The sequence below is a fragment of the Agelaius phoeniceus genome, chromosome 3 (assembly GCF_051311805.1).
Source record: "Agelaius phoeniceus isolate bAgePho1 chromosome 3, bAgePho1.hap1, whole genome shotgun sequence".
NCBI classification, from domain to species: Eukaryota; Metazoa; Chordata; class Aves; order Passeriformes; family Icteridae; genus Agelaius; species Agelaius phoeniceus.
Window position 1 is genome coordinate 62,474,377 of NC_135267.1, and position 27,817 is coordinate 62,502,193.

The 27,817-nt window shown below is 37.3% G+C and overlaps 1 protein-coding gene across 3 annotated transcripts in view; it reads left to right on the forward strand.

Annotated features, from left to right (window-relative positions):
• Positions 1-24,423, forward strand: part of SNX9 (sorting nexin 9) — a 61,794-nt gene extending 37,371 nt beyond the window's left edge. For 2 of the 3 annotated variants that reach the window (XM_077175423.1, XM_054629188.2), the window contains exons 7-18: positions 947-1,031; positions 1,746-1,871; positions 2,150-2,267; positions 4,900-5,030; positions 6,444-6,547; positions 8,873-8,976; positions 11,701-11,778; positions 16,896-16,972; positions 17,920-18,009; positions 19,390-19,504; positions 20,933-21,024; positions 22,352-24,423. In XM_077175423.1, the coding sequence (XP_077031538.1) occupies positions 947-1,031; positions 1,746-1,871; positions 2,150-2,267; positions 4,900-5,030; positions 6,444-6,547; positions 8,873-8,976; positions 11,701-11,778; positions 16,896-16,972; positions 17,920-18,009; positions 19,390-19,504; positions 20,933-21,024; positions 22,352-22,399 (1,168 nt within the window). In that variant the 3' untranslated portion in view covers positions 22,400-24,423. Of the gene's footprint in view, positions 1-946; positions 1,032-1,745; positions 1,872-2,149; positions 2,268-4,899; positions 5,031-6,443; positions 6,548-8,872; positions 8,977-11,700; positions 11,779-16,895; positions 16,973-17,919; positions 18,010-18,758; positions 18,863-19,389; positions 19,505-20,932; positions 21,025-22,351 lie in introns of those variants that run through there. The other variant, XM_077175424.1, reaches the window with a different exon arrangement.
• The last annotated feature ends 3,394 nt before the right edge of the window (positions 24,424-27,817 follow it).

Consider the following 27,817-nt stretch of genomic DNA (forward strand, 5'->3'; position numbering starts at 1 on the left):
TCTATTGTGTTTGTGCATCTTCCAAGTTGATTCTTGAGCCACAGAAAGTTTGATTTTATAGATAAAAATCCTACAGTAGCATCAAGCTTTTTCAGGGTTATACTAGCATTGTCTCATGTTGTAGCTTAATATTTGATTGTTCTAAAGCTGCTGTTACTGAGAGCTAGTGTGTGGTAATCTCTGAATAGATGAAAGCAGAATGGAAAAAGATTGTAGAATAATGGTTCCTTGGGTATCTAACTAAAATCAACAGTCTCTGCATGACTAGTTAATTTTGTTCATCAGTGGGTTTTTATGTCCAGTGTTGCATGAGTACCTGTACATCATTGTTTACTTGTTGTAAACTCAGAAAAATACCTTTTATAAGAGATTTTTTTGTCCATGGAGTAAGTCCTGCTTTACTGCTCATGTTTCTGCAAGCAGTTTGGCAGTACTGCAAGGGCTAATTATCTTCCTAATTAGAAAGAGGACCACCATTTACTTTTTATAAGACATTTTGTAAGACTTTTAGAATATTATAGTGATTGTTTGGCTTCCTTTTAATTGGTGGATAAATTATTTAAGATAACTCATGTTTAGAAGCTCTTGGTCGATCTTTTGTTTATGATTCTTTCAGATGATTGAATTCTTGTAATTTGAAATCTCAGGTGCATGAGCATCTGTCTGTGTGCGGTGTTTCCGGAGAGGGTGAGGCTGCAGAGGAGTGATAGATGATACTTTGTGACGTCCTGTTATGTTTGGTATGATGGTCAGCAGAGCAGGAATAACAACTTTGCTCTGCAAGAAGGGGCCTATTACACACACAGACACACAAAATTGTTACAGTAATTCTTGTAAACTTTTTTCTATACTTGAGAAATATTTAGGGTTTTTTTCCTGTAATGGCAGGTAGTTCTGCATATGTCAAAGAAAGGAGAATTAACTAATCACCTCATTTTATTGCTAGGTTTCCTGGATTTGCAAAACCTGGAATGGAGCAGTATCTATTGGCAAAGCAGCTAGCAAAACCCAAAGAAAAAATTCCCATAATTGTAAGCTGGGGTTGTGTATAATTTTTCTCTGTGGGTGGTACGGGTTCTTTTGGTTTTCTTTTTTTTGGTTGGCTGGGTTTTGTTGGTTGGTTGGGTTTTATAATCCTCCTCACCTTTCCCTGTTTTCTTTACTGAACTTTTATCCTCAAGGTTGCTATATATATTTGGGTCAGAAGAAACTGATAATGAACACATAATTAGAAATAGAACTGCCATAATAAAAATCATAAGTGTGATGATGATTATTCTTTTCAGTACTTGTTTCCTCATGCTCTATCTGCATACTTGTGATGAACATCTGCCTTTTTGGGATTGGGATGCAGAGCAAATGCGTTACATTGTCTATTCATTATCTAGATAGTTACATGTAAGAGCTACATTTGTAGAGGTTTACAATGCTCAGTCCTGATGGTCAGGTCACTTTCTGATCTGAAAACCAAACTCTTCTGTCTATATGCTGTTCTAGCAAAATGTGGTTGAAATAGTCTTAGAATTCGCCATTCCTTTGTTATTTGTGAAAAATTGTAAAATACACAAGATAAAGTCAGCTGCGGTCTTTTGTCCCTGATTGCAAGAAGCCTCTCTGTTTCCAGACTCTCAGCCTCTCACTGAAATCAATGGAAGCTCTCAAGTGAAGAGAGAAGATATTTATCTCCTTATTTTTAGCTTGTGCAACATGATGTATTCAAAGATAATATTTGCAATTTCTTACAGATTGGTGATTATGGCCCAATGTGGGTATATCCTACCTCTACATTTGACTGTGTGGTGGCAGATCCCAAGAAAGGTTCTAAAATGTATGGTCTCAAGAGCTACATTGAGTATCAGCTGACCTGCACTGTAAGTGTATCTGAAACAGGATCTTTTGTCTCACAAATATGTGTCATATAGAAATAGAAATTGTGTGACTTGGTAAGGGCATTGTAAGAGTAAATGGTAGTTGTCATATTTTTTTACCCCAAGGATTTGCTTTCTTCTAGAATTTCAAGTTCTTCTGTATTAAGGCTCTAATTCATAAATTATATTTACGTTCCATGTGGTTACCATTCTGGTCATGCTTGTTTCATGTGACTGTGTGTAGCTGCCTGTCCAAGTTCAGAGTTGTGTTTCTCTTCCAGAACACTAATCGGTCTGTCAACCACAGATACAAGCACTTTGACTGGCTGTATGAGCGGCTCCTGGTTAAATTTGGATTAGCCATTCCAATCCCTTCTCTTCCAGACAAGCAAGTAACAGGTAATTATTCCCAGTTCTGAATTCATGGAATGGGAAATAAAGAAATCAAATTTTTATAAGGTTCAGTTATTTCTTACTGGTTTTTTTTCCCATTATTTTTAAATAAGGTATCAAAGAAACCCCTACCTTTCTCCACTCAAACCTTATGATGAGTTGTTATGACTGATTGATAATAACAGATCAATACTAGGAGAATCGCTTTTGCATTTGATTGTACATATTTTATGTTGTAGGAGCTTTGACACAAAGTTCCCAGAGGAAAGGGAGCATCCTCTGACTGGTTGGGATGGGGATTTTTTGCTTCCAAGTGAAATGTTGCAGCTGTTTCTCCTCTTGCTTGATTTCACACTTGATTTAGAAAGCGTCTTTCATTCATATAGTGTTCTGCTCTGGTTTGATGTCAGTTCAGCTTGACCAAACTGTGAAGCTTGTGGAAATCCTTTGTTCTGAATTCAAGAAAAGTGGGCTTGGGTCCTTTAAATGCACCTGAGTTTGGTCATTGCAACAGAATGCCTATGCAACATCCTATGCATTTTCAGTAGTCTCTGGCTTCCTTTCTACAAGTGTGTGCTAAAGTGCATGTGAAAGAAAGAATGGACACCTGTATAGTAGGAAAATGTATTACTTTAGCCCACTTCCACTTGTATGTTTTCTGGTAAACTTACACAGCATTTAAGATAAAAAGCCAAAACCAAAGATATAAGCATCGGCATGTTGCCAACCATGTGGCTGTGGGCATCACTCAAAATGCAGCAGCTCTGCTGTGTTTGAAGAAAGCTGAGCATTGATGAAGTTGCTGGGATAAATGCCGAGGAAACTGAAAAGTGAGGAAGTGACTTCTTCCCCTTAGCCTCGTGTTTAGAATTGACCAGCATTTCTATTAAACGTGTGCATGTCTGTTAACAGGAAACCAGAAGACATGATGGGGTCCCTAGATTTCATTGTAACTATATCTTAAAAGACCCAAAGTCTTGCATCAGTCCTTGGCAAAATCCATTGCTTGTGAATTTCTGTCTTCTGGAATCTGTGGGAGAGAATACCTTGCACCATGCAAAAAAAAAAATTAAAAAAAAAAAGTGTGTCTCTTTTTCTGAAACATGAAGAAACTGGAAAAAGGGTGCTTATCTTTCACTGTGTTTAGGAGGCTTCTTTCTGAACACTGTCTACAAAAGCATTTCTGTCAATTTTTCTTGAGAGAGCAAGACTCCCGACTGACTTTGTCAGGATCCTGGTTTTAATGATAACCTGGTGATGATATGCTTAATGATCAGCATGTAACTTGCAGCTGCTGCTGTTCTGGTGTTCTGCACTCCTTGCAGGAATGCTGTGGAGATTTCTGTATAGATTAAAAATTAAGCAAAGGATTACTGAAGGGTATAGAATGTCTCTTCCACAGTGTTTGATTTTTTTTTTTTTTTGCCAATTTGCAGAAAAAGATACATACTCAAAGTTCATTTTTCATCAGTTCTGTTATTTACCTGCTAGTCTTGCTAGTTTCCATATTTGCAAAAAAACCCAAAAAACTAAAACCTAAACCACAAAAACCTCAACTTTGTAGATCTGCTGCCATAGTAACTATGCAGTAGAATTTCATTCAAACAGTTCAATTATATTCAAGCATGCGTTCAAGGCTTGTAATCTGTGCTGCTGTGGAAATCCGAAGAGTCGGGTGCTGGAGGAATTTCTATTTTCTTACAAATCCCCGTCCCTGTATGCTTTAGAAGTCTGATGTCATGCACTTTTTTTAAATTAGAAAGGATTATCTCAAGAAGACAGTTTCTACTTAAACAAAAAGGTTCTTATGAATATGCAGTGATGATGCATTACTAGTTTAAGAAAAAATGGTTACTTATTTAGTTTGTATTAAAAATATCTTAAGTACCAAAAAAATCGGTTAGTCTTACATGTATGTGTATGTTCTAACCAGTTTACGCATATGATTTATTGATATTTTTTGATTTTTTTTCCCACAGTTTACCTATATGGAAGTATGTTTAAAGGAGGCACTGCTTTTTAAATCTGTGATTTGTGTTTGAACAATTTCAGATATTTTTGAGCAATCCAATTTAAATGTTTTTTGAGCTATTTAATTTCAGTGCTTTGTTAGCTTGCACATGGCAGCTTGGATTGTAGTTCTTTTTTCTTCACTGGTTTTGAACTTCATATTGACCAAGACTTTACTAAACTGTACCAGAAGAATACCTTCATTCCAAGCCTTTACCTGGCTTTTCTCTTGGGTCATCTGAATACCTAGTTTTTCTGTCCAAAAGCTTGTTAGTTTTTTGGGGTTTTTTTAAAATGTAGTTGAATTGTGGGTGGGTATCAGGTTTTTTTAATATTTTGTGGCTATCTTAAAAAGGATCAGAACTCTTGATCAGTAATCAATATTTAAAATCAATCAATTTAAGGTTCTTTTTGTTTGTTAGCATAATGGGCCATTTTTTTATGAGTTGGACTCAATGATTCCTGTGACTCCATTCCAACTCAGGATTCTGTGATTCTTTTAAGTTCAGAGTCATTAAATTGTTAATAACTCACCAGACGAATTACAGGTTGTTTCAATTTAAATTTAAAAAAGGAATTTGAAGGTGCTAGCCTGTAAATGTAACAATTATTGCTCAATGTCTAACAGGACGCTTTGAAGAAGAATTTATCAAAATGCGCATGGAGAGGCTGCAGGCTTGGATGACAAGAATGTGTCGCCATCCTGTTGTCTCAGAAAGTGAAGTTTTCCAGCAATTTCTCAATTTCCGAGATGAGAAGGTAGGAAATGAAATAAAGTTCTCACACAGACTGAGATTGATGAATTACTGTCCCCCCACACTTCCCTTCAAACCAAGAGTTTGGCTCTGTGGCCGCCTCACTGTGGGCAGTAGTGATGGGCTGGAAACTGCTGGGATTCCTAACTCAGCTGATCGATCAAAACAAGGCATAAAATTGCTCCTGTGAAATGCCACACACCATTCCCATATAGCTGTGCTCTTCAAAAAGTAACTTTGTTGCCAGTCTTTCAAGGGACAGTTTGTATCCTCCAGCAGAATAGGAAGATATATAAAACTCCTTTGGCTGTTGCCCTGCTGTGTCTCTGCTGGATTTAGTAATCACTGTGATCCTCTGAGTGGTGCTGCTCTGCTAACAAAAGCTACTTTATAGCAGATCTAGGTTGTGCCTGTATTATATTTAAAAACAGCCCCCTGCCCCATCCCTATCCCTCAAAACCACAGTTTCTCACTGTAAAAAAACACTATGTTGCAGCCTTACCTGATATAACCAGCCATTTTTTATTCACACACACACACACTTTATTATGCTTTTTTAAAAAGAGATTTTAATATCTTCAGTAAATGATAAATAAAGTAAGTAAACCTTCAGTAAATAATAGTTTCTTCATGATTGAGCTCCAGCTCTGTTACTAATTAGGAAATAAACAGAAACACCCTGCTGCTTTCTCTTCAAAATAATCATACTTCTAAATACACATAGAATTTGCTGAAAAAGTAAATTATCCAGTCTGGTCTTAAAAATTTGCAAGGTTCAAGTCCCCTGTGACTGAGGTCACAGATGACCAGTTTTGAGTCAGAGGTTGAACTACCAACATACTTCTAACCAGAATTATGCTGTGATCCTGTAAGTAGAGGCTTAATAACATAGTAAATACTAGTCCTGGTGAAATGCTAGTTGGATGGTTAGTGGGGAGTTGTATAATTCTTCCAGCTAGTCAGCACTTCTTAGTTTCTTATTTATAGATGTATAAACAGTACAGATGTTGCAATACATAGGAAATTTTTAACCACTAAGAACTTAGTATGATAATTGCATAATAGTTTCATGATCTTCTTGAGCAGCTTCTGATATGAGACTTAACCTATGTGTGGAGACAGCTGAATGTCATTGTTCTTACACTGTATCTCAGTAATAAACAAGAAGGGTCTGTTGACCCTAGAATATAGATAACAAAGCGCACAAAGGAGGAGGGAGAGAACTTTGGGAAACTGTAAAAAGCCTTGGCTCCTCTGAAGATTTCACTTCTTAATGAAAGGTTTTAATTCAGGGGTGGTCTGTTCATTAACAGCTCTCCTAAACATTTAATTCACTCCTTAAGCACGTGCCTTTAAAGAAGGATGAGTGGTGGTCAAACTTTGTGTCTCTTTTCTATTTTTTTTCTTTCTTTTTAAGGAGTGGAAGACTGGAAAAAGGAAGGCAGAAAAAGATGAAACTGTAGGAGTCATGATCTTTTCTACAATGGAACCAGAAGCTCCTGACTTGGACATGGTAGAAATGTAAGGTGATTTTTTATTTTTTTTTGTATGGGCATATGCATCTGGGTATACAACAGATGCTGAGATAATCCAAAACTCAGATACTAAGTGTGCATGTATATTCATGGACTTAAGGAGGTATTCATCAAGGCAGAGCTGAAAATTTGTTTAAATAATGAGATTTTCATATCAACCCCTCCAATACTTGGTGAACTCTATGTGATGTCTTTTTGCCTTCAGTGGCTGAATGCTAATCCTAAAACAATTTATGTAAAATTAGTTGATGGGATAGAGTTCTGTCAGATCCTATGGAGTTATGTTTTATTTTGCTGTGGAAGTGTGGCTTGATCTTTAATCTTTCAACAGTTCCAAAACATGCTAAACTTAACCAAGTAGCTTAGGATAATAGTAGATGGACCAATAAGCAGAACAATGTTTCTGTAAAATAGTTGTATGTAATGTACACACAGTATGATTTGAATATCTGTAATCCATGGAAAGCTATTAAAAATGAAAAGTGATAAAGTGATTTAAGTTATCAAATTTCATTCTGGAACTGCAAATGGATATATTTCTTTTATATATGTGTATATTACATATACATGCACTTTTTAATGTATATTCTGTAGGTGATAAACCTTTGGGTTTCACAGAGTTAAAGACTGGATTTACTATGCAGCCTTTATTTCACTCCTTTAGACTTAATAATTTTTCTCTTAGAAGATGTAGCATGTATGACATGCTTTTCTTACTGTTCTGGAACACAGAAACCTGGATAATGTTTTGTGTGTGTGGATAAACTGGACAGAAGTCTTTTTAGTAGCAAAGCAGTGTATCTGCACCCAATACAGGCTTTATGCAAGGAAGGCAATGCATATTTAGTGGATACAGTGGCTGTGTGGTAGCAGTTCTGTACCAGCAGAAAAACGTGCACATTTTTAGGTCACTTACACTTCTTCCATGGGGATTTCAACCTTGACTACTTTGCTTTAGTGATGTGGTTTCTGTATATGCCAGTGGTGTAAAAGCTGAAGGGGTGAATGAGAGGGAGGATTTTGTACCCAGGGTGCAGGAGAGGGAATGTGCTACATACACATCCCTGGCAGAGAGTGCCCAGCATGTGGTCAGCTAAACAGTTTGTGCCCAAGCAGGGAGGGCACACCAGCCTGAGGAGAGTGCTCACCAGGGGCTGGCAGCCTAGAGTAGTGCTGGGGGACCTGTTTCCAAGCAGTTACAGAGGTGGCTGTAACATCTCAGATGTCCACATGTTCTAGTGCATGGGAATGCTGTTAAAACTGTGTGAATCTTGAAAGCCATTACTCCACTTACAAAGTGGGCAAACCAGCTTGTTCAATAACTGTTAGTTTCTTCAGTGTGAAGATGTTCTTTACTGAATAATTTTGCTACTATATTAAGAGTCCTGCACAGGTTCATGAGCATTTTCAGTGATCTTGAGACCACAAAGTATGAAGTTTAGAAAATTAAAGGATGTTTTGTCCCTGAGGTAAGGGGAGTAAGGCAAGAACCTCTTAGAAAGCCCTGATGCTGGTTTTGTGCACATAACTGTGTGTGTATGGTTTCCAGCTGAGGAAGGAAGTGCTGGTGGGGAAGTGGGAACCTCTAGGTTCTTGGGCCACATCTGGAGCTGCTGCCCTGGCTCTGGGGAGTCACTCAGTGTTCCCTTGCTGTTACAGCTGTCTCATGCAGGCTTTGGCTGAGAGCATTTGAAAGATCAGATGCAGTTTAAATGAATTATAAAATACACATTTAGTTTTCTTTTGTAGAGTTCACAAATCACTGCTGTGTATGCAGGGCCGTGATAATGGAAAACTCTGATAGCTGCATGCAAACATGCTTAAAGAGGAGGACAGAGGCACATACTAATTCAGAATTCTGGGGTTTTGCTCCCTATAATGCAACTCAGCACAATGATATTGACAATATAATATGAAAGTATGCCTATATATTTCCCTAGGAGAATTGCTATATTACTTTCCATTCACCTATGTTAGACTTCCATCAAAATATCTGATCCAGTTATTTTCTTTTTATTTTTTCATTGTTGTATGAATTTCACTACTTCTATTACATTGTAATAAGAGTGCTAGTCCAGTGCCATGTGTCTACAAGTCTAACAGAGGAGGAAAGATGGAACAAATAATGTCCATATTTAAAGAGGAGAATTCTGAATTCAGTGAAATGGCAGAAATTTCAAGGAATTGGTTTATGTCTCTGATATTTTTTGAGACAGAGTTGACATTGCTTAACATTTCAATATTGTGTTTAAAGTTAGTATTATGCATATATTAAACTGTTCTTTGGTTTTGCTTTTTCAAAATGCCACAGAGAACAGAAGTGTGATGCAGTGGGTAGGTTCACCAAAGCCATGGATGATGGAGTTAAAGAGCTGCTGACAGTGGGACAAGAGCACTGGAAGAGGTGTACAGGGCGTAAGTGTCCTTCTGAACTCAGCACTCATTTCTGTGGTGCTTTTCTCTCTTCTTTTTTTAATGTGTATAATTCAAGACACATCTTTAAAGAAACGCCTAAATTGTCGTGGGAGTTGTATGGCATTCTGGCTATTTTCAGTCTAAGAGTATAAATTGGGCAAGTTTTTTGTTAGTATGTTTGATGTGGGGCTTTTTGTTGGGTTGTGTGGGGTTTTTTTCTTTATCTCAGAAATATCTGTTCCCTGCCCATAGGTTTAAAAATACTTAAAGGTAAATAATTCTAGTAATGCAGCTAAGCCCTTGTTGGACCTGTTCTCATATATTGGTCATTTATTTGAATTTTGGTGACATGGGCAAAATAGACTTGTTTATTTGATGAAATCATATTTTCAAATAATTGCATTTTATTAACCCCTTATTTAGGATCCTTGCATGCTAGGAGGAGTGATTTAAAGATGAAATGAGTTTAAGAGAAAAAGAAAAGAAAAACCAACTTGATTCTAACTTAATCTTTAGCCCAATTCTTTTTTTTTCCTATCTTGTCTCTTCCTTCCCACAGATATTTAGGGTTGCAGAACTTCACACCAAGTCCCTATGACTCTGCCTGGGCTCTAATTTCCTAGTCCACAGCAGTGTTCAGTGTTTGTGGCCACCACAAGGCAGCTATTGAAAGGAAGCAGGTACTACAGCTGAGGATCATAATAAGAAACTTCAGGGCAGGCTGTAGTGTCTGGCAACCAAAGACCTATCACATAAATCTCCTTGAATCACCTTAATTTTTTTTTATACTCCTTTAAACTCCCACAAAAAACCCCAAAACATTGTCCCCAGAACTTGAAGTATATCTCCTGAGTTATGTTTTTGCCTCTTACTAATCAAACACTACAGCTGAACATTTGGGGCTGACCAGAGAGGATGAGAAGTGTAGAAGTTCCATCTCTCATGGAAGTGATTACATTAGACTTTAGTATCTATAGGATGTTAACTTTAAATTATTTACATTTCTCAACTTTGAAGAAAGGGTTTCCTTTTACACACCACTGACCCTCCTGCTGGACAAAAATAGTCTAACACATGACAGAGCTCTAACATGGTACAGATCTTGCTTCACTAGCAAATTATACTGAGGGGAAAGTGGAGAACAGGGGAAGGAATAAGGCTCCTCAGATGAGACTAGGAAAACAGCATTGCTTTCCATGTACAGAAGCAATGATCAAACCAAGGGTTGGCTGTGACTTGTGCTTACACTAGAAATGCAGTATTTTTTTAACTGCCAAAGTCTTCCTGAACTTACAACACTAGTGCTTTATGATACTGAATGACTTTTCTAATACTTACAACTATTAATTAGTTAGCATACATTCAGCAACACAGTTGTGATTGTGTTTTTTAAAATCTTAAAATTTTAAGGTTTTTTTTTTAACTTTTAATTTTCCAGACATTCATACTGAATTAAAAAAAAAAAAAAAAGACTGGTGAACTGGAACATGCAAAATTTTAGTAGTCTCTTAGGTTTTAAGTTCCCTGTCAGCTCTAGACTTGACTGTTAATCAGAAATATTTTTGGCACTTCCTGAGCAATACTTACATGCCGTCCATTCAGTGAGATTTGAAATAACTGACAGTGGAAACTTCTTAAATACATGTGAAAATAAACCAAAGGTTCTTCACTAAAGTTTCCACTGGAAAACTTTAGTATCAGTATAATGGCTGATAACAGAACTCTACTACTCTAAGTTGTACTCATAGTGTAAGACAGACCGGTTATCGTAAATAGTCTGACTTCTGGAGAAGAGCTTGATCAAAGAGAATCAATAAAATTAGGCAGTTGGGGTGGGAGGTTGATTTGGAGGGTTTGTGGTAGATTTTTATACTACACAAAGGTGTTCTTCTGTAAAAATCAGATACTGTGGGATGCTAGAACAGCTAAAAACCTTCTATATTGCCTGAGCTGTGTACCCCCTGAATACAAATATTTGATAAAACTCATACCTACTTGGGGTGTTTTTCTGCTAGCATAGGCAGCATATAAAAAAATTGCTTTTGCTTTTCAGATTGCTTTTTAGGCCTCTGGAGTGGTGTTGTTCAAAGTGTTAATAATGAATGCACTCATAAATCACAGCTGATTGATGTAATTGTGATGGAGTAATTTATGCATGCATGTTCAATAAATAGATTGTAAAAAACAATTTTATTATTCAGATACTTGCGTAATTTTTATATCTAGATAATCTTGGTTTTAGTGCCTTTAAATATAAAATTCATTATTTGTGGAGAGTTTAGGTATTATGGGTCTGTATAACAATCTCCTCTCTTAAAATATTAATGAAACCTATTCTTGATATCACACTGGAGCACTTCCCCCTCTTCTTCCCCCATGAGGGGGAGGGGGGGAAAAAATCTCACTGTATGCATAGGAGGATTGAGCTAGAAATGCAATGAGATTTCATTTTTTTAAAAATAGCATTCACACATTGTTTCCCCAACTGTTTGTACCTTTCAAGAATCCAGATTGCAATTGCTTTATCCAGTTTTGGAGCATGTGTAGCAGGGGAGGGGGTAAAGAATAGGATTGTAAATGTGTCGCTAGAGAAAATGTAAAACATAGTTGGTTTTGACATCTGCTTCATCAAGTTTTGGAAATGCTGCAGATTTAGTCTCACTTACCCATGTCAGTTTTTTGCTTTTGTTTCCCCTCTTTTCCTCATCCTTTTCCCACTTTCAGCACTACCCAAGGAATACCAGAAGATAGGAAAAGCATTGCAGAGCCTGGCACTGGTCTTCAGCACTAGTGGATACCAAGGTACTTCTATAGCTTCATTTGTACTTTGCTTAAAAAGAGGTATTTAATTACATCATGTTACATTTCTTTTTCTGAAGATCTTAATGCTTTCTTCTTTGAGGTTTAGATGTCAAACAGGGTTCTGGAAAAAATTCTAAAACCTTTCTTTTTTGTATGTTATGGGGTTTTTATGTTCTAGTCTGCAGTCTTGTCTTCTCTCACTGTATAATCTTGTGGTGGGTTGGTGGTGGTGGAAGAGTTTAGTTTGATCTCTTAATATATAATCTGGTCACTGACCTAACTGACCAAACATGCTGGAGCATTTTTGTGCTATCAAGGGAAAGGAGAGAAAAATGAAAACAGCTGTCACAGAACTATTGTGTGACTTCATGATACAACAACTCCACACATTGATGGAAGACTTACTACAATGTTTTATAATCCATTATGTGGGCTGGCTACTGTAGCCTTTTCTGTAGGGTTGGCTACTGTAGCCCTTTCTTGTCCTTCTCCTTTGCTTCTCCTTCAAGAGCCCTAAAAAAGAGCCTGTCGTGTTAGGTATGAGGGAGGGAAAAGGAGGGGATCAATTGCTCAAAGTTTTCCTAAAATGTCATCTTTAGACCAAATTTAAAATGTTAAGCTCTACTGATGTTTTCCAGACAACTGGAAAATATTTCCTCATAGACAGAGGGTGCCTGTTGAGTCAGTTTTCCCTGAGATTCTCCTTTCAAAGGTGTTTGAGGTTTTGGGTTTTTTTCTTTTTATACTTGATAGCAAAATTACTGTGTTCTAAAACCTTAAATGCTATAGCATAGAAGCTTCCTGAAATATTTCCTTAGAAACAATCTTAGAAATTTTAATTGACCAGTACTTACTCTGACTACTCATCTATATCTTGCTTTATAATCTTAAAACATTTTGCCCCATAAATGATGTACTAAAATGCAACCTTCTGAAACACAGATTCTCTGCTGCTGGAAGTATTGGAAACAGGCATTGTCCCCATAGCTTTTTCTCATCTGTGTCCTGTACTGCAACAGGATGACTGCTTAGTTAGAATTGAGCATAGCATATTGCTTAAAAGTCACTTTTGGATGTGAGAATGAAATAGGGGATTTGCATGGTTATGTATTCTTAGCATGGGTTAGAAAACTGTAAATCCTGCCTGGATAAAATCCTTAGCAAGAAGTCTTGAGAAAGAACTGAAAATTGCTTGGGTTCTAGCACATTCTTTTGCAGGGTAAAGGGAAAACTGTATGTCATAAAGCTAGGATACAAAATTGCAGATCAGCCTTAGAAAGGAAAGCTTTGATTTGATTTCCAGCATCTTTGATTGGTATGAAAAAATTGATCCCACGATAGTTTGAGAACAAGGAAAGCATGTCTGTCTTTGCTTTTTGCCCAGTCATAGCTGGTTGCACCTGTATGTTGTTGAGAAAAGTACTCTTCCTACAGATGCCTTTGCCTTGATTCCATGTTTTGCTCTTTTCAATAACTTGTACCCTTGTATTATTTCCAAATTAATAATATATGGGATTCTTTGCATTTTAATTTGAGTTCCCAAGAAGAGAGAGCAAGTAAGGTGTAGATGTGGCTTTAAATGGCTTCATCACTTCTTCTCTCACTCTGTCCTGCCTGCTGCTCATATATGGATTCACCTGATCATTCCATCAGGTACAGGTCTATGGACTAAGCAGAGTCTCTGCAAGAGATGTAAGCACCTGGATTTAAACTCACAGGGCACAGTTTTCCAGGTGTCTGTGTATAAAAGAGGACACATTGCTTCCAATGAAAAAATAGTAGCTAAGCTGAGTATGATATATGATTTTTCTGGACTGTCAATAAAGAGGAATGGCTCATTCAGCCATGCTTAAGGACACGCAGTTCTGTTTCTGTTGGGAGCTGAATCTCTTCATCCTTTGCTTTTTTTAATTTGGTTGGGTTGTTTTTTTAGATTTCTTGTAATACTAGTGTTCTGAAAGTTTAAGCATATAGGCCACTGATGATTGCAATGACAGAATTGATGACAGAAACATTTCTAGCTACTGGTAGCTGACTTCTGACATACTGCATTTACTGTTTAGTTGTTCATTTGCATAGTTAGGATGAGATGTATCTATTGCCTGTACCGCTTTCATCAGTGATGCCTTGCTCTGCAAAGCTTTATGTGTAGTGATGTCTTCTGCCTTCTCTTCTAATTTCCAGCCTAAAATATTTAAGACTGCACCAGCCAAGATACACTTGTTGATCTGACTCTAGCTCTTTTTCTCATGCTACAGAATGAGCCTTATCTATTTATTGGCAGCCCAAGAGTGTTAGGGATCTGTCCCCAGTATTTGCAGAGGCAAGGGTACCTTTAAAACTATTAAGGACACACTGAGAGGTTCTGATTTAACTTGGCTATGGGCTTATGTACTATCCAGTTGGTTCCAAGAATGTGCACTTGCAAGCATGATCCTGGTCCAAAAATGCATATTGGACAGTACCAGAACATGCCTGGAAGTGTCCTGCAGCCTGGCAATGTGTTGCCTATGCTACTGTGTCACAGGATACTCTAAGGTTAACACAGCCTTAAATAGCATGGCTTCTCTTTTGCGGCACCAAATCTGGAGGAGTCCTTCTCCTATATTAAGAAAATGTGAATGACTGGTATGCCATTCAACCATAGTAAACTCTCCTAATCCTACATCACCCCTCAGGAATTCTGTTAGGCAGTTACACACAAGTTTCGCTATCCTGTCAGCTAGCAACAGGCAAATCCTGCTTTACAAGCTGCTTGTGTGCTGAGCTTATCAGTTTGAGGTGTACTTATCAAGAAAAGCTTTGCTACATTTGCTGCTAGTAAATGAAATTTTGTGATTTTTCCTACTGAATTATATTGAAATGTACTTTGAAAGAAAAGAAAACAAAAATCCTTCTTGACAAAAAAAATTTGTCTGTCCCAGTCAAGACTTGGAGTATTAGTTCTCCCAATATGTCTGGATGTATTCCTTCTGAAATGATTATCACTGGCATTTACCAAGCAGTTGAATGCTAAGAGATGTTCTATTAAACATCTTCAAAAGGCTCCTCATAGTTTTACGTCTTTCTTAATCTCCTTGTGACAGTATGAAGACTGTAAATCAATGAAAATACCTGGTTCTCCTTGTGGTTGGGTTGATCTGTGGAATATTAATTCCCATTTTAATGCTCTTTTTATAGCTACCTTCAGTCAATGCTTTTAGGCCCCCTCTGTTTCTTCTGGGGATATATGTACTCAACAGTAAACATAATTTTGTTATAAATGTTAGCAACATTTGGGGCTTTCTGCGACTCCATTGATTAATGGACCCCTGACATCCTGATGTATCCTTGCACTGGGACCCAACTCAGCTTTCACAGACTGAGTTAAGAAGGCAATTCCCAGCTTTGCATTGGTTCAGAAGCTGAGAATGCTAAAAATTAAAGATGATTGGTTTTGGGAGGGTTTGTCTAGATCCTTTGAAGCTCTGATCTACGCAGGTTCCTTGAATGAGTACAGAAGGCGAGGATTTTGTTGTTCAACTTAAATATACATACATACGCTTCCTCTTTTTTTTTTTTTTTTTGGGTCAGATATGGAAAGTTACCATATTTTATGGCATTATAAAATGAACAGCAAACATCTAGACCAATGTGGCTTCTGACTCTGAAGCCACACCATGTTTTATCCCAAAATCTAGGAGTCAGTTGCCTAAGCAGCACTTACTTCAACGTTACTTCTGAGCAGACAAAAGAATTCTGAAATACTGAAAATACTTAAGTCTTAAGCCTGAAATAATAAAATTAACCACCTTCCAATTTTTTTTTATTGTTTTACAAAAAGCTGAAGATATGTAATGAATTGTGTACCTCTTGAGTCTCACAATGGGAATTAGTCTTGGTGGCTTTATTTTTATTTTATCCTAACAGGCCCAAAAAGGAGAAAAATAATGATTTGTTTAGCAGTGTTTTTGTTACTGGACTGATTAGTTCTTAGAATTGGTCACTTTGCCTCACAGCTTTTTGACTTTATGAAACAAATCTAATGGAAAGTAGGAATCGATTGATAGAACTGAAGCAACATTCAGTCATTACCTTGTTTCCTTAAGGAGATGCTAAAATGTAGATTAGACCATATGTTGTAGTAAAACAAGATACTTTAATGCTCAGATTAATCATTAATGAAATCTATGGTACTTTTCAATTAAGTCACTGATTAATATCTGTAGAATAAAATCAAAAAGTTCATAAAAGATTAACCACTGCCTAATATCAAGACATGTCTGAAAGCATAAGAAAACTCTTTTTTTCTTAAACTAAAGTTTGATATCTGCAAACTATACCTTCGCCTTTCTACTCTCTACCTCAATTTGCTTTCTGTACTGTTGACTACATGCTTTGGACAAGCTAACGTGGATGGGAAGGTGAAGTTGCATGAAACATACAAGAATGTAAGGCTTGTTTCCATCTTTGTCCCACATAGCCTGTCCTATTAGTAATACGGTGTTATGAGTGCTTGTGCTGTTGTCTAGCTTAGGATTTATGGTGATGTTTGTATTGTTAAGCATAGATTGTAGGGTCCTTTGATCTGTTTCATATGAGGATGAAAGTTAGAAACTCACTCTTAAAACCAGTGATTTTTACAGAGCTTGAAAATATTGTCTAAGAATTCCCTAAAAGATCAGAAGTCTTGTTGCCCAGGAAAAAAGTTACTTGAGCCTCCTTTTGCTTCTCTGACCATTGAACAGTTATGGTCCAGGACCGTCAGAGAGCTCAGGGGTAGTAGCACATCAGCTTTGTCAGTCCATCTTTTGTAACCCTCCTCATTCTTCCTTCCTTTCCATCCTGGTAGACTTCCTGTTGCCCCATGTGGAGGAATACCTGTGTATTTAAACTGCATAAAATAATTAAATGTGGAAGTAAGTAGTGCTAGTACTGTGGTAGAACATTAATTTTCTACAAGATCGTTAGTTTTCCTCCTTTAATGTTTTAAAAAATTCATTATTTCTGCTGGTTATAAAAGGATGGCTAGCTATTTATTATTTTAAATAGACTGTTTTATAAATTTTCCTTGAATCAAGGCAAGTTTCTTGTTGTAATTGACCTACTGTAATTTGAACACTGATGTTTACTTCTAGGAGAATCTGATCTCAATGGAGCAATAACAGAAGCAGGGAAAACTTATGAAGAAATTGCCAGTCTTGTAGCGGATCAGGTAGGAGTATTACCAATGCAATGGCATAGTGTGTACAAACATAGCACCTGTTTGGATTTCTTCTGACTTTTCTTTTTTCTTCTTTGATTAAAACACAGCTGATAGTGCTATAGACCAATTAAATTGCTATTAACACTTTTAAATGCATTATCATCTTCTTTTCTACTCTGTGTCAGGTCAGGGGGAATGTGATGAGAGAGCATTTTTGTTGGTCAGAAAGCCCACATTCTGGTTTCTTAAATACTAAAATGATTGTTTGGTCTTTAAATGTGTTCATTTTTTTGTTTCTGTGAACTGTCTTCATTACTGATACAAAAGAATGGTATTTAATCAAGGACAGAGTTTCTGCCTTCCCTCTGCATTCCCCAAATATCTACAGGATCCAGATTTTGCTGTTGCTCCATGTGGGGGAATACCTGTGTACTGAACCTGCTCCATTGCCTTTACATGCAGTTGCCTGCTTTAGTAAAAATCTGGCTTAAATAAACCTTGATTGGTATTCAAGACATACATTGATGTTTAGCATGTTACACTTAAAGTCTCAAAAATGCAGATCCTCTTTATCTCAAGGCTGAGTCTGAAATTTCCACTTTGACACCTAAGGAGATGCACCTGTGCATGTACATATTTGTATATGTAATGAGAGACTGCACTGGAAACTCTTCTTGGGTGAAAAGGCAAAACCCCATCACTTCATGAGCTAGTGTTAAAAGAACAGAGGCATCTGCACAATGATGCTCAGTGCCTTGCTCTAAAAAGCTTATCTTTTTTAAAAAACCCTTTTCATATATGAAAAACTTGCATAAACAATTAATATTTTGGTTTGGTTTTTCTTGATTGCTTCCTTCCCTTTTTTCCCCCTTGCCCTTTCTTGGCATCATAGTTTCTTTTCTATGATGTTAATTTGCCACAGATACTTTTACTTACGACTATGCTTTGTTTATTAGCCAAAGAAAGATCTTCACTTTTTGATGGAAACAAATCATGAATATAAGGGATTTCTTGGTTGCTTCCCTGATATCATAGCAGCTCATAAGGTATGTGATGAGCCTTTCTTTTTAAGGGCTGGGCAGTGGGGACACAAGCAAAAGGGGTGGTATGTTACCTTGCATTTGTGCAGCAGCCTGGCCCCTGCTGCTGAAACACTGGAAGTTTCTGTGAAACCAGTGTGTTGATTTTTAAAATAAAAAGTACTTAGAGGGAAGGAAAACTAGAATTTCTCTCAGGAATATCATGAATTTCTGCCATAGTAGAGCATGATTTTCTTCAGGTTGACTTCATTTCCCAGTGGGGTGAATAGCAGTAGTGTAAATTAGTAATATTTGAGTCTTATGTGATAGTTGATAATAAAACCATACGAGTATTGTAGGAAAACTTGTGGACACTTGTGTGGCTGGCTTGCTGATATGTGATAAATAATCATGCACTGCATTGAAGTTTCTTTAATATCAAAACCCAGAGATCAGAGCTGAGCTCTAACATTTCTGGGGGGGAAAAAACCCAAACAAAATATCAGCAACAAAACCCAACCATTTTGTTCTCTGTAATACAAAAGCCACAGTGTATAGTTTTGGATATTCTGTTTTGTTTTGGAGTTTTCCTTATGGTCTGCTGCAATGTATTTAAGGAAACTAAATATTGTGAAGTATTAAAACAAGTGCACAAATATGTGAGGTTAGGGTTTTTTTGATCACTTGAAGTGTTAAATGTATAGAACAAGAACATAAGAATATACTTCTAAGAGCAACAAAGAAAAGCATATCAGATGTGTGTATTCTTTTTTCAGGACATTTGCAGTCCTTCATCCCACAGAATCATTGGGGGGAAATACCAAAAAAGGAGAAGAAATATTTTTAAAACTTGAAACATAAGCCTACTGCCAAGAGATATGTAAATAGATTCTCTTGCATGTTGTTTGGCACAAAAACATTGTGTAGGGGAAGCATATCTTTTTATGCTCGTTATCTATGTGACTCGAGAATTTTCCTGAATCAATGGCTATACCTTGCATTGAGTTGTAGTCTCTTGAAAAACAGTGTTGTGTTGCCTTCTCTTGTAAAATGTGCAAAGATGGTTCTACAAGCTTTTGGATGTCAGTTACGTTGGTAATCTGTAATTTGAAACTTGGTCCATTTGTCCTTTTTGTATATATTCTTGTGTATTACTGCCTGTACCAAACTCAATTTGCTGATGAGTCTGATCATGCCTATGTTTGAAGTCACTTTTTGCAAGGACTCTTGGAATCAATAAAGTGAAATAACAAACTTTGGATGAAAATGTGAGAAGGCAGAATCGATCATTTTGTGTACATATGTGTACTGAATGCAAACTCAAAATGTAGCTAGTGGCATTTTAGATTACTATGAACACCCCTAAGTTGACTACTCTTTTACCCTTTCTGCATTTGGTTTCTACAGGGAGCAATAGAACGAGTGAAGGAAAGTGACAAGTTAGTTGCAACCAGTAAAATAACGCCACAAGACAAACAGAACATGGTGAAACGTGTGAGCACCATGGCTTATGCACTACAAGGTAAACCAAATTTTGAGCTAAATGGCAGTGTTGTAGACCTCTGAAGGACTTCTGTTAAGCAGCATACTTTGAAAGAAAATCTTTTGCTACCAGGAATAAAACCTGGGCATGGGTTATTTGTGGGGGCTTTTTTGTGACCTGCTTAGATTTTTCTAAATTGCAGTTATTTTGCCTCTCCCTTTTTTTTTTTTTTAATCTCACATTGCTATTGCAAAAGACACATATTTTGAAAATGCAATTTAAAAACCCCAAAACAACTTCCCCAGGCTGATTCTTTGATTTGAAAGTAATGTCTCAAATTAAAAGCATGTACTCTGGTGCAAGAAGCAGATCATTAGCAGAAGTGTTTTTCTGACTTTTAGTTTAGTCAGACATGAATCCATCTCCCAGCTGAGATTCATGTTCTTTTGGATAAGATCTTTATTTCCTGGATGTTTTTTGAATGATCTTTTTTCCTCTTTCGGTTAGAGGTGTTGTAAATATAAGGTGCAGCACACTGCACTAGAAAAACTGGGGAAGTGAGTAGTCAGGGCTCAATCCTGCAGGATATCAAGCCATTAAGTGCATCCTGTTACTGACTTCAATGAGATTACTCATTACTGAGGGGGTTGCATCATTTTTAGATGATTTAAAGACAAGAGTACTCGATATATTATGTGACGAAGTCAGAGCAGCACACAAAATTGATTTTAAAAACAACCTCATCTCCTAAGAAAACTCCTCATCTCCTTCCTCTTAGTCACAGTGACGCAAGAGGATTGTGTTTTATGTGTGGTAATTGTGGAAGAGACCTCTAGGATGACTTTTACAATGTAGCATATTTCTTCTCCCTCCACTGATATCCCAAAATATATTTTAAAACTTCTTTCAGCCATAAGCTGTGATCTGAGATATAGAAATTGAGGTAAGGTGTTACAGATTCAGTAATACTGTTTCTCAGGTATCTATTGAAACAGCATAAGTCAAGAAGGAGTCACACACTACTGGTTGTATCTTTTTTGTTGAGCTAAGTATTTACCGTAAGCTGTTGGCTTAAAATTTAATATCTATACCCTTGGAAATCTGAATGTCCAAGCCAAAATTTTGTTGGAAAGCCTTCAGGAAGGAACATTTACCTCAGTAGAAGAAAGCCCTGCTTGTATTTTTTATCGAATCTTTGTGCACCCGAGTATTATAATACAAGAACCTGGCTTTGTCCAGGAAGCACCCAGGTTGGTGTGTAATTGACCCCCTACCAATCTGACAAACAATTCCACTATAACTTGAGTGCTGCAAGCAGAACAAGTTGTGGAAGCATGAGAACAGTCCTCCCCTGCTGGCAGGGCTGGACACTGAGCTTGCTAAGGAGTAACTAACTTGAACTGAGTGAAACTCTTCCAAATTATAAATGCTTCTGTTAAATAATTTCTCTCCTGGGTCTGCTTGCAGCTGAGATGAATCACTTCCACAGTAACCGGATCTATGACTACAACAGCGTCATTCGTCTCTATCTGGAGCAGCAGGCGCAGTTCTATGAAACGGTAAGGGACAGGGCTTCAGCACTGCTGGCTTGACATGTACTGTGCTGCTGCTTTTATAGGAAATGCAGGCTTTAATCCATGCTCCCACAGAGCACATATTTGAAGAGTTGTACAAAAAATTGTAAAAGGAATTGTAAAAAAACCCAAGAACTGAAAGAATGAGTTAAAATATTTTCCTATAGATATTGTCTTATGTACATGATTGTTACAATTAATCCAGGAGAACTAAGAACCACTGTTCAGAAACCACATTGTTGATGGCTTGACTTTTTTCTTCCCCCCAATGCTGGTACTAGGGTTACAAAGAATTTTAGTTCTCCGATGTGTAGTAAACAAGGCCTGCTTACAGGCCTTCTGCTGCACTGAACAGAACAATAAAACATTTCAACAAAACTTTCCTCCATAGGATGGGAGTGAGAAGGGAAGCTTTTGTGATTTAAAGTCGGATGTATACAAGTGTGGGGCAGGAGGGACAGGAATGTTTCAGGTGACATTAAATATTTTAAATCTGAGCACTCTCCCTACCACTGTAGTTCTTATTTGACAATGTTCTCATGCATGAATCCTTTGTGATTTTTAAAAAATAAACCAAGAACAAGCTTTCTAATGTGATATGCTGATAAAACATTTGGGTTTGAATGTGCTGCAGCCTGACTTCTATCACTAAAAGGAGTCTCATGAGTAACTGGTGCCCCTTCACAGCCATGAAAGTTGCCAGTGGAGCTTCAGAGGTATCTTCAGTGGATGACAACTGTAGGTCCCCCATCAGGTCATTTGCTTACTTTCCTTGAAACATCTGGTGGGGTTAGGCTTAGGTTGCCCCTTACCGTCATTCAGCCTCTTGTGCAGTCTATTTCAATCCTTCTGGTTGCAGCCTCACCAGTTTTCTTCTACTAATGCTCTCTCCCTCAGTACATGTTCATGTGTGGGGTCATGGCTACCATGAGAACTGTGGGGAGTGCACAGGAGCTCTGTTTTGATGTTTCAGCCTTGCTTCAGCAGGGAAGTGGGTTTCCTGGAAAATCTGGCTTTGTTTCTGTAGCTCTCTGGTGCAGTGCAGTGCTAGACAGGCAGAATAACAGCCCTGCCTACAATGCTTTCTCCAACACAACTGGAGCAGTGAAAGTACCAAATTAACAAGGCAGAAAGTGTATGTATGTGAAGTCTTTATAATGGAAAGTTTTGAGAGTCCTGCATACACAAAACCTGCAGTAATGCCTGCAGTTTTTTATCACATGAGGGAACACCTAATTTCTTAGCCTGCAATCATATTCCTGCACAGTGTAAAGCAACTACATATTAAATATCTTCTGTTTCTTTGTTTCAGATTGCACAGAAGCTGAGGCAGGCACTCAGCCGCTTTCCTGTGATGTAGAGAATAAGGAGTATTCAACAATACAGAACAACTCCAAAGTGCTTTTCTGATGTGGGGGCAATGCTAATAAAAACTTGTTAGCCTTTGCAAAAAAAAAAATCACAAAAAACCCCAAACCAACAAGAATCAGTTGTTAAAAAAGTATTATTTCAAATTTTACTTTATCAGCCTAAATCATACAATAAGGCTCTCCTGTCTTGAAAGCTCTTCCATTTATATCATTATTTAAATAACAACAGCTGGGTAATGCTGTCAGTTATAGGGATCTAAATTATCAAACTGATATGTTGCCATGGACTTCACGAAGACTTGTCTATCAGATGTTATTCCAAAAACTCTGCATCAACACCAGAGTGACACATTTGTAGCTTTTTTTTTTTAATGGGAAAGCAGACAAACTTAAGAAAATGACCTAATACTCATTATATTCAGTTGGGCTCTCCAGCAATTCAGTAACCAGGAGGAATTATATTCATGTAAGTTTCTGGCACATGTTTGTGATATCTCCTGAATGAACGCTTTGTTCTTAAGTTTTGCTTCCCATATGCAGCCATGGCATCCTGCTCCCAGTATGACTTCTGGTAAATATAAATCATTCTTCCCTCTCTTCTTTTTCCTTCTAACTAAATCTTGTTCTTGTGGCATACCACCTCAGAGCTTATGTCAGGCTCACTTTTTCACTATGCACTGTGTAAGAAGACAAAGTACAGACAAAGAACGAGCCATTCAGGAAAGTGTGAAAAACAGTTTTCCATACCAGCACTTTGACACCCTCAATGTTATGCCATAAGGCACTGGTGTTTCTCAGTGCTGTACAGGGCCAGCTTCCCCTCTGACAGTTTGTAGTGTTTCAGCAGAGGGAACAGTGCCACATTAACCCCAACTAGTAGACATCCCCAAATTCCAGCTAAGCTCAGGTCTTCGTGTAGTAGTATGGTGTGCTGTTGGTTCAGGTTAACTTTTTGTTGCCTTCTAATGCAAACTCAAAGGTGACAAAAGTACTGAATAACATCATTAGTTATTACACAAACTGCTCTTTGATCATCATCTTTTATCAAGTGACTCAGTATCCTCTTCAATACTACTGAAATACCATTTGAGGCCTTGGCTTTTCACAGAATCAAACCAAAAAAAGCCACCACCAACTCTGTTCAGAATGGGCACCAAGTACAGTAATTAAATTCTTGCCATAGGCAAGGAGGAAAGCCAAAACACAGTTTCTACTAAAATGTGCCTAGAAAATAAATATTTTAGTTAAAAAAAAAAAAAAAAAACAACTAAAAAGGCATTTTACCAATAAGCCATTCTAAGTGACGGGTACATTCTGCCAGTTCAATAGTTGCCTTACTCTGTTTTGCATTGGTGTTATTTTTCTGTGCTAGAAGGAAAATCTGGGTCTGCCTGAATAACCTGAAACCAAACCAAGCCAGACTAGGCCTAAGTCTAGATGCTTCTTAGTGTCACGAATTTTGTTCACCTTTTATAAACCTTGTCTTTTTCTCCTCCCAATTTTAGTTTGCTTCCAAAATTCCATAGTGCAGTGTTGTTTGATACAGCCATTTAAATATGTACAAATTGTAAAGAATGTGTATAAATGTTTTACACCAAATGTAAGATCTGCTTGCATGTAGAAGCAGCTTATATAATAAATTGTTACAATATGTACAGTAAATTCTGAAATCACTTTTTCAAGCCAGCATTTTTTTAGCATTTGTATATTCACTTTTTGGTAATGAAATCTCTTTGTAACAGACTCTTCATTTGGGAGGGGGAAGGGGGTTCTTTTTACCAATCCTTAAATAGTTCCATATGCACTAAAGTTGAAAGCTCTTTATCTTGAATAGATTGTTTTGGAATCTTAAGTGTAAGCTCTGCATTCTTAGTGCAGGGAAGCTATGACAGTAGCAACTGTGTCAGATGCAACATTTTGGCAAAAAAAAAAAAGAAAAAAAAAAGAAAAACTGTTTAAAGATTTCTAGTAAAATGAAGTTAAACTGATAATAAATATTTATGTATACCCACCAGACTATTTTATCTTTTTTTTTAAATCATCATGTTGGTTTTTAACAGGGTGAATGTAGTATGAGGCAAATCCTCCCTGTAGCTTTTCACCAGCTTACACATGGGCCAGCTGAGGAATGAGGAAGCATCCGTGTGTCTTCCATAAAGCAGGCATCCCAACTGGATGTATAATAGTGCTAGTGACTGCAAACCAGCAAAGGCTACGCATATGTTGTAAGCTTTCTTTATTCAGGTCAGTCCAGCTCATGGCTGATGGAACCCTCCTGACTGCAAATAAGTAGTAGAGCACAGTGCTACTGTGTGTTCCTGGCTTTGTGTCAGCATGGTGTTGACCCAGAATAGAAATTTGATTGTCTTTGATATTTGTTTTTTAAATTAGACATGAATAGTGGCAGAGTTTAATTACATGGGTTGGGGGTAACAGAAAATGTGCACACTAAAGATGTAGTCATAAAACAGAAATAGGAAGTTAGTGCAAGGCTTGAGCAGTGCTCTCCTGTGTTTTGTTTGTCATAGCTGAATAATTAGTCTGCAGCATCCACAGCCTTACTACTGTTTCCTGGCTTATGTTTTCCTTCCAGGGAGAGCCAAACACTGGCATTAGCCCAGTGACTTCATAAAAGACATCAACTGCCCAAGCTCTTGGGTTTAACTTTATACTTTAATTGCTTATTCTGTTACTGCAACTACATCCATTTTTTTAAAATAAAATGTAGCTGTACAGAGAGGAAGGATACCTGCATTTCTTGTTTGCAGTCCAACATGGAATTAGACTGCAGCAGTAGACTCTGTTATAGGGTGTGGTTTTGGAAGTGTACTGTTGACTGCAATTAGAGAGTTCTTCAATAAGTCCTAATTTTACATAAGTATGGAAATTTTTACACTCCTGAGCAGTTCCTGTTTTGTCAGAAGATAATTGAAAAAGTACTACCATAACATACACTAGATTCTGTAAATCCTAATTAAATCATCAATTTTACTGCTACCAAAATTAGTCTAGTTGAGGCTCTTAGAAGGAATTCAGACTAACAGCCTTGTAAAGAAAACTCTCACAAAGGAGGAGATGCATCTCTTGTGCGGTGGCTTAGTTTGACATGCACCAGACTCTCTGCCAGTCTGGACTGGCCAAAATTACTCCCTCCACAGGCTCAGGAAGTGCAATCCAGCAGCAAGGGAAGCATTCACTAGGCAGGTGTCCTGCCACTGGTGCTTCTGCTTTTTGTAGGACTTCCCATGAAGACGTGCGCGTGCGCTGGCAGAGGCCGGTTAGTTGGCAAGGGGCGGGGGGGTCTTTGGTCACTGCTTTTTTTTCACGTACTTTCCTATAACTCTTTGGATAAAATTATTGCTAACACCTGAGGTCACCACTTGAGCAGAAAAAACCCTTTTTCCTGTCTAAGCAACCGTAACAAAAGCAATCTTACAGAATTAGAAATATATTGACTGGCTGGTGACCAATCCACCCATTCTGTCACGTAACTGGCAATGTCAGTTATACCCATGGTGTTTTAAAGAACATCTGAGTCACAACTTGGATTAGCTGGTTTTCCCTTTTTTTTTTCTCCCATGACTCTTTGCACACGAGTTGTGACTCTGAGATTTTGCAGTATTTAATTTAGACTGGCTTAATTTCCTTGTCTTATAAAGAATGTGTTTGCCTATTTTTAATCTTCTGGGCCTTTTAATCTTTCCTGATTAGCCAGATTTTCTTAAACTATCCTAATTTTTTTGTGTTCCTTCAGATTCCAGCTAGTATTCTTACTGCCTTCCTGCTGAACTTTCTGCACTCTAGGTTCTTCTCATTTACAGGTTTAAAAACTGTTTGCTTCACAATAGGATTTATTAGTTTCTTTGAAGTGATCCTGTCTATCTGAAGCCAGCTTTCTCATTTTTACTAAATATTGTTCTTCCCTTATTCTAACCTGTGGCTATATTCTGTTAAAATACATTTTTGTATGTCACAGTTTTCTGTTGGGGCTGAAGGAAGACTGCATGTAATACTTATTATTTTCTGTTAACAATAGACTTCTGCTACCCTTAGTTTTCCTTTTATACCTACCATCTTCAACAACTATTCATTTTTAAAATACATTTGCTGATAAACTTGTCATAGCACACATTTTTCAATTCAAGGTCACTTTTAATTCACATTGCCTTCTGTTGCAATTAAATCTCAGTAGATCTAAATCTAAAATTGCTACTCTTCAGTGGTTTTTAGTCTTGTGAAATGTCATTCCCAAAACCCCCAAAATTTGATGAACTGTTTTCCTAAAAAGTATGTAATTCTAAAGATGTCATTAAGTTGCTAGCTCCAAGAGGTTTGTTAGAGGTTATCTTAGAAGAACAACAAAGAGTAGGATTTTTAAAATAACAGAAAATATAAAAAGATTGTGGGGACTTTTTAAAAAACAGTATTAAGTGGTTTGGTTTCTTTTGAATTGTATTTTAGTTATTTGACCTTAGTTATTGATCTGTCCCTATTAAATTGCTTGTCAGAGCATCCCCCCACACCCACCTGTGTGATTATGTGATGCCTCAATGACTAATGAGTTTGGTCACTCACAGGAAATGCAAAAATAGTGGGACAGCAGACTGGAGTTTATAGAATGAGGATTGTAAAGAACATGCTCTCTTCCTTTTGATACCAAAGGAGAGGATAAAGGGGTTGAAAACAGGGCAGTAATAAACTGGAAGACAAGACAAGCCTTTTATTTGTGACCATTTATAACAGCATATCTGAAGAAAATCAGCCTGTTTAAAAAAAAAACAAAACAAATACAGTTGTCGATGGAACTGGATATTAAATATAACAGTACTTCCAATGGCAAATCTAAATATTTATCAGCCTTCATTCAATCTGTAATTATATCAAGATTTAGGTTTCTTAAGGTACTAGCTGTTGTACTCTATAGCCCTTCATATGAGGAGTAGTAGCAGTTTCTAGGACTATTAATTATTTGGAATAATAATTATGTAAAATAATTTGTAAATAATATTGCCATTTCAGACACAGTTCAAGAAACACAAACTCTTTGTAATGTTTGTAAATCTAGATAAAAGTTGATCTCTTCATCCTATTAAATGAAAAGATTTAATGTATCACTTCATTATATTCACTTTTCTGCTTCATGTTTTGGAGGAAGAGTATCTTCCTGCTCCCATATGATCCTTGTGCATTGCCTGCTCATCAAGACCTTTTTGGACCCATGAAAATTTATTGCACTTCTGGCATACATTGCACTACATTCACTTTGTTGGCATCTCTGAGACCCTGTATCTGCTGTAGGGCAGGAGGGGGTCATTGCTGGTATGTTCTTGCCATTGTATGAGTGTTGTGAGGGCTTTGGTAAGCACAGCACCCCCTTACAATACTATCAACACTCACAGCTGTACTAT